Raw genomic sequence first — 7,302 nt, 5'->3', positions numbered from 1 at the left:
GGACCAGAAGAAAGAACTGCAGCTCTTTGACGTGATGGGATTGAGGCAGGCTGTGTTACTTATATTATAACATTACGTACGCATTTATAGGAATTCAAAAAGGACTCACCAAGAGGGCCACCGCCAGGGCTGGCATCGCGCCACCACACAACGGCCAACGGCCGACCTCAAACTCAAAGGGACTCTCTCTCCCCAGAGTCATGTCATGTCCCTCGTTTACGGTGGGGCCCACTGCAGCACACCGACTCACTCCTAAGTTCTAACTCCTTCGACTTCCAAGCGCGCCACGGGCCGGACACTCAACTCTCAACTCTCAAACACTCGTGCGTGTTCTAAAATCTTAACTCGCCAAAATCCGATGTTCCCTGGCTGAGTCGACCAGCCGATTTGACTCGTCTTCAAGATGGAGTTTGTTTCGCAATTTCACCATTTTCTCCTATTAATTACTCGATTGAAGGCAATAATTACATTATAATGACACCAGATTAAGAAAATTCAATTAAATTAGTTTCCTAAGATTATGATCGTTACCAAATTGTCATATTGGGTCTCATTTGTAATGATTTGAGAGGCATTGATAACTCTAATACCAACATAAAGACATTCTAGCCAAAGAGATATAGATTGTGAATTTAGTTTATGATTGATATTAGTATTGTCAATAAGATTTGGAAACAATGGTTCCATAGTAATAAAGATCTGTTTGATTTAGATTGAAGAAAAAAATAGATTAGACAACAATAGTCAAACATAAAGAAAGTTTTCTCCAAATTGAAGAAATGATTAGTAGTGAATTATCGGAGAGAAAAATTTTAATAGCGAAAAAGAAATTAATGTAAGCCGTTCATACAATAATTATTCTTCTACAAATATATTGAAATATGTAAAATGTTATTAGATTTACTTATCATTTTCATTTTCTATTCTCTAAAATAAAGATCCTCTACTAGTGTAACACACATTGTAGGATCACTATGGAAGATGTAAAAAGAAAAATGAAAATTATATAATTATAGAATGGAAAAACAAAATCATAATATAAATTGTATCTTCTTTTTTTGAATAACATCCTAAATTCTAATCAAACCATAGTCTCTTTGAAAAGAGGTCGACTCAAATATAGGAAAAAATAAATTGGACTTTCTAAACATGCTAAATGAAAAGGAAATAAATTTTTTTTTCTGTTATAATATCTTTGAAGAAAGAAAAAATGGACTATTGATAATTTGTCAAGTTTTAATGGTGGTATAAAAATGTCAATATCTTTCACGAACCGGTTCGGATGATCGAAACGAATCAATCAACCTTGACCAATGGATCTTGTTTAGTCTTGAAGTAGGATTACATTTATACGTGAGATGAAGAAATCAAAATCCAATAGGACCACTTGAAGCCAAAACCCAAATCCAAGTTGACAAAATCTAAATTAAATTTTCAGAAATTTAAGAACGAATTGATTTTGAATTCAATCAGAATTAACCCAAACCAATTCCATTGATACAGACTGAATTGACCAATCCATCGACACCGATATCTGTGACTGTGAGCTGACAGGTAGAGAGCCGGAGATGGGACTCTGAGTACGGACGATCGGAAATGAACGTAGCGTGTCGTCAGCCTTGGAGTTTGATCAGTGTGAGTTTATAATTTATATTCGCATTTGGATACCGACAGATTCACAGAGAACTGGAAAAATCACTGAGAGAGTGTTCAGAAACGAAGGGAAATGGAGATAAAAAGAAAAGGGATGGATTCGATCAAGAATCCAAAGTTACAGAGCAAAGTAGAAAAACGACAGAGAGCTTTCAGTCTCTGTTGATGTCAAAAAAACAGCCTTGACAAAACTGCTATTTTGAGCAGCGGCGGTTTTATCCAACCCTTTTGATTTCCATGCACACGAGTCTTTAAATCCTTCAAGCAGCACTTCATCCACAACTTCTTAGCTTCTTCCCTAGTTCCCCTCTTTCCTCTTCTTCCTGTCTCTTGCTGTGAATCAATGGCGATCTTGCAGAGCTGAACTCAAGCCAGATAATCTTAAGGATCGGAGATACACGCAGACGAAGAAAAAGTGTGGGAAGAATGAGAAAGGGGGAACCACTCCAAACCAGTGTTTTTGTTCTGTTTTCACTCTGACTTGGTTTTGCTGTTTTTGTTTATGGGTCTTGTCTGCACCTGGGTTTTGAGTCTTTTCTCGAACGGAAATGGTAGAAAACTGTTCTAACCGAAATACGGAAGAAAAAAAGGAACAGACAGTAATAAAAGTTGAGGTATAGAAACAAACTTTTTCCTGGTTTTCCTGTCGATGCACGACAGTTTCTTCGCGTCTGGTTTTGATCCCGAACCTTGTTTCTTAGCGTGTTCTTTGTCTCTTAAAGCGGAAATTTTTACCATTTGAAAGTAGAAGAAATCTAAAAAGGAGAGCTTTTTTTTAAACCCCACTTCAATAAGCTTTTGATCATGGAGGTTTTAGAGGTTTAGGAGGAGAGATTACTGACATTTCTGGTTTTCCGGTTTTTGGGTTATTCTGTTAGTGGTGGTTTGTGTCAGAAGTCTCGGAATCACCATCCTTTTTGATCTCTTGTAATAAAGAGCTTAAAATTGAAAACCCCCATTCTTTTGTCAAGCGGTGCTGGAATCAGTTTTGCCAATATCAATCTCTTGGTACATGGCCGTTATTCATGGCTTCAATTGGTTGATGCTTATCTGTGGGCTCCCAAATATTGCTGGTTAGTTCCATATCTTCTCTTTCACCTCTTTTAATCAAAGAAAAATCTAACAGTTTTCTGTATTTTGCATTTCTGCCTCACAGGGGAACAATAAGATTAGAAGATTCAGAGAGATAAAAAAGTGATGTCTAGGAATTGATCCTAGATCAGTTACCAGTGAAGAAGCTCTCATGGCTGATCATGTCTCTCTTGCATCTCCTACGGATAAATACATCAGGCGTGCTTCATCTTTCTTTAGTTCTCCAAGGGTATTTGCAGGTTTTGCTAGAAAGAGATATTCTGAGCCGGATGTAGTGAGCCCAACTTCCATTCTAGACAATAAAACATTCTCTGGTCCCGGAACTCCCAAGAGCACTACCAAATCCCTAGGATCCAATTCGGAGATCAAGCATCCTTGGGAGGAACTAGAATCGAGAGGAATTGGGCTTGCTATTGTTGATTCTCTCAGCGATGATAAAATTGACAAATTCTCCAAACTTGACAGCCGAAAGGTTCTGTTTGGCTCACAGCTGAAGATTCAAATTCCTCACTTCTCTGTTCTCTTCCCAGCAGATTCCCCTAAATCTCCTGCAGATTTCGGCATAAAAACTCGGAATTCTCAATTGGGTTTTTTCTCTCCATGTTCAGCAACCAAATCTCCTTCTGGGTATATGAATTCAGGGCTTGAAACTCCTTGCACTCCCATGGTTTTGACTGGTTGTCTCTCTGCAAGCGAGATTGAGCGTTCAGAGGATTATACTTGTGTCATCTCCCATGGGCCTAACCCTAAGACGACACATATCTTTGATAACTGCGTTATAGAGAGTTGCTGTGGAGTTGTTGGGTTTTCTTCTTTAAGATTAAGAAAGGAGAATTCTTTCTCCGATCAGTCTCGCTTCCCTTCCGAAAATTTCCTCAGCTTCTGCTACTCATGCAAGAAGAATCTCGGAGAGGGGAAAGATATCTACATGTACAGGTTAGTGACAAATCACAATTCCTCTTTATCTGATTCGTTTTAAATCGATAAACTTTGAAACTTCCAAAATGGGTTCATTCTGATTCTTGCGGGCATCTTTTAATTGAGCTGCTGCTACTTCCTTCGGATTTACATGTGAGAGTAGTTGAAAATTAAATTAATTAATATTCGATTTATGTCTCAGGGGAGAGAAAGCTTTTTGCAGCCGTGAATGCCGCTACCAGGAGATGTTGTTCGACGAAGGACTTGAGAAGCCTGAGTAGGAAGAAGATCTTCGAATGCATCCTTGATTCTTCCCATCTCTTCTTTCTTTTCTTGTTCTCTGCTCCGAAGGAGGGTCTTAATTTTGTAGATAAATCAAATTTTTTTTTATAATATCGGTGGTATTAGTCAGACTGTTAATCAATCCATGTAATAGAGATTGGATTGAATTATGTCAAAGATTGTGGGATGGATTAAAGGGTAAGACCCTGCTTGGATCTTATAGCTTTCCTTATTCTCTCAATTGTTCTTCTTATTTTCGCATATCAGAAAAGCTGAAGCTTGTGGAGAAGATAGATGGTGTTTTTTTTTCCTTTTTTGTGGAGATGGATCTTGGTGGTGATTACCGAAAGAGACTGTGTTGATGATTGATGATGAAACTTGCCAGTTGCCACTATCTTTCTTTATTTTATACACCAATTATTATTATTAATCATCGTCAGTCATGGCGATTCACTTTTCTTTATTGGGTCTTCATCATTTCTGATCATAGCATCTGGCTCTAAAAGTTTTCTGAAGATTATCTTTTTGTCATTGCTTCTGCTTCCAAAGTTAGCTTTTTGATTATATTAGGGTAGTACATCTAAACTGATCATAGAACTTCAAAATTAGGGCAGCTGGACATTAAAACCCAAATCCATGCTGGTGCCTGATAAAGATATGATTACAAATCCCAATCAAGTCTGCAAATCAACTTAGTTGCTATGATTCTGTGATATGATATGATTCTTGTTTGTCCAGTCTATCATGGTTTATCTTGAGCTTGAAGCCTTGAACAAGGCTAGGGTCAAAAATCTGATTCTAAAAGGGTGATTAGATCGGTTCGGCTCAGGGTTAAGTGTTTGATTTAGTTTAGTCCAGCCTTATCAAATCTAAATTTTCTACCTGTAGGGGTACAAAATTATATTTCTTTCACATTATTTCATCGCATATTTAAGAAGAAAGTCTACCACTAAGACCTAATAAGGTGAACTAGAGATGAAATCTTTTCTTAAACATACGGTGGAAGCTAGGGTGTGAAGGGTTGGAGTTAAACGATGATGTCATCAATATATTAAATACCCAGTTTATCCTTCTTTCTTATGGTGTTGTCTAAAGGACAAATTATGTAGATCCCCTAGTTTTGAATCAATTACATCAATTACACATGATCCGTAGAAAAAAAAAAAAATCAATTACAAATGCTCATCTACTGTTAACCCCAACACTTAATAGTAGGAGACATTTGTAATTGATTTTTTTTAGAAATAGTAGATATAATTGATTCAAAATTTAAGAAATGCATATGTAGTTTTCTTTTTTAATAAATATAAATTTGAAATATCAAAATAAAATAGGACTAAGGTTAGGATGAGGATAAGATCAAAATTCAATGCTTGACCTAACTTGGCCTGACTAAAGTTTCTCCATTTTAGCTCATGAGATGAAGCTGACTCTGGAAACATCAACTTTTGTTCCTTCATTTGTTTTGTTTCTATGAAGGAATAATTAAGTTTATGGGTTGGTTATATCCTTATATTGTTTAAGATTCAAGATTAATTACCTAACAAATTCATTAGAGAGAAAAAAACTTTAAATATATATACATATATATATATATATTCACCAGATCTGTTATTAGTTTAGATGATTCATGTAGTCACTTTATCATTTTATAATTTATTCGACGTGGTATCAAATGCCATGCAGCATGGCATGTAGCATGCTATAGTGTCATGATCATCTCTACTAATGGAAACTAAGTTCTAGACACTACCAACCATCCATCATTCCTTCTAGAAAGAATACCATACGATATATATAGTAGACTAATTACTGATTCATTACATGCAAGATGGTTTAAATTAATCCAAATCCTCTTCTTTTTTTTTTCATTTTTTTGGTGAAGAACCCAAATCCACTCTCTAGCTACATTATTTAGGTACTTTATATTCTGACATGACTTGCTGAAACAAACACCCTCTTTCGTATTGTGTGGTTCATGCCCAGTAGCAGCTTGGTATTTATGTTGTATCATAATAATAGTGATAGCATTTCTTATAAAAGAAGCAACATTTAAAGAGCCTGATTTGATCGTTCATCCACAAGGCAATAAAGTGATCAATGAAACCAAAAGCTATCATGTGATGCCAAAATTTTTAGACAATTTAATTAATTGGTGCCATTAGTGGAGCAGAGACTTGATTGATTGATCGAGCACTTAATGGAAGGAAGGAAGGTACAATCAGGTTGTGAGCAGTATCAGTCAGTGCTGATCTATGCATGGCTTCATAAAAACTTGAATTCTATAGTTGTAGTTGGTAAATTGATTAATGGTTTCTCATAAAAGGTCTTATGTGTAGTTTATATTGGTAAGAGAGGAGCGAGTAAGCTAAGAAAGATAGAAATGGAGATGTGAATGGATAGTTGAAAATTTGAATTTTATTTGTATTTTTATTCATTTAAGAGCATTTGAATTCGATTTTTTTGGATTCAGGTTGGAATTCGAATGATCTTCAAACACAAATATGTCAATTTAAGTCGGATATTATTCGATTCGATTAAATATTTGATGAATGCTATGTATATTTGACATTCATATTGGATTAAAGTTTAATTTTGGGGAATACATCATTATCATTTCATTCAAATTTTCATTAATGGTAACTAATTATGTTAAACTACAAATACAATGAATACACAATTACATTAATTTGGTCCAGCACTCAAAAAAAATAAATGAATAGTCCAAAACGCGAAGTCTCTTTCGATTTCATGTTTTAGGTGCTTACGACTCTTCATTTGTTCATCTCTTTCTAGTTTCTACTTTTAGACTCTTCATCTCATTTGTTGCAGGTTTGATTTGATATGGGTATTAGTAGCATCACAAGGAAATAATTGGCCTTGAGCCATCAATGATTTATAAATCTCAATTATTGTTCTCTAATCATATTAATTTAGTGTTGGTTTGTCATTTCAAATGATCCTCCGCAACCACCATCGCCGGAGATAAAGATCAGTTAGGGCAAATCCTAGGATCATCATCACATAAGTGTCTTTAAGTTGTCTGAATAGTTTATTTGGTGAGGAGAGCTCTCCGCCTCTCCGTCTTGCTCGATCTTAGCCTCTATTCTCATGTAAATCTCTCTCCGCTTCACTCTTTTTTTCCACTAAAAACGTCCATATCTTGATTTATGGGTCTATTTTTCTGAAATCCTCCTATTTCATTTTTTATATATTTGCACTTCACTCTTTTTGTCTCTAATTCACGGGAGAATATAGAATGTGCTTATAATCCTAACTCAAAAAAGAATACGGTGGTTGATGTGAAGCATGGGTTTTTAGTTTTTTCGTCTATTCTAATGGTGATTTCATGTTTGA

General features: G+C 35.6%; 1 protein-coding gene across 1 annotated transcript; it reads left to right on the top strand.

Moving 5' to 3' along the window:
* Window positions 1-1,521: 1,521 nt before the first annotated feature.
* On the top strand, window positions 1,522-4,518 carry LOC149028599 (FCS-Like Zinc finger 8-like). The gene is made up of 3 exons (XM_089138067.1): window positions 1,522-2,726; window positions 2,810-3,681; window positions 3,866-4,518. The coding sequence occupies exons 2-3, from the start codon at window positions 2,897-2,899 to the stop codon at window positions 3,942-3,944; spliced, it is 864 nt and encodes a 287-aa protein (XP_088994193.1). The 5' UTR covers window positions 1,522-2,726; window positions 2,810-2,896; the 3' UTR covers window positions 3,945-4,518.
* Window positions 4,519-7,302: the final 2,784 nt, after the last annotated feature.

Source organism: Hakea prostrata, chromosome 1 (assembly GCF_041222555.1).
Source record: "Hakea prostrata isolate BN-2017 chromosome 1, UWA_Hpros_2, whole genome shotgun sequence".
NCBI lineage: Eukaryota > Viridiplantae > Streptophyta > Magnoliopsida > Proteales > Proteaceae > Hakea > Hakea prostrata.
Note: the sequence above shows the minus strand (reverse complement) of the source record. Positions and strands in the feature narration are given on the sequence as shown.

What these genes read in the sequence shown, in the direction of transcription:
- LOC149028599 (XM_089138067.1), top strand. Translation starts at nt 2,897, where the DNA reads ATGGCTGATCATGTCTCTCTTGCATCTCCTACGGATAAATACATCAGG. An exon ending in AAAGATATCTACATGTACAG is followed by an intron (nt 3,682 to 3,865) that starts GTTAGTGACAAA and finishes TTTATGTCTCAG; the next exon opens with GGGAGAGAAAGCTTTTTGCA.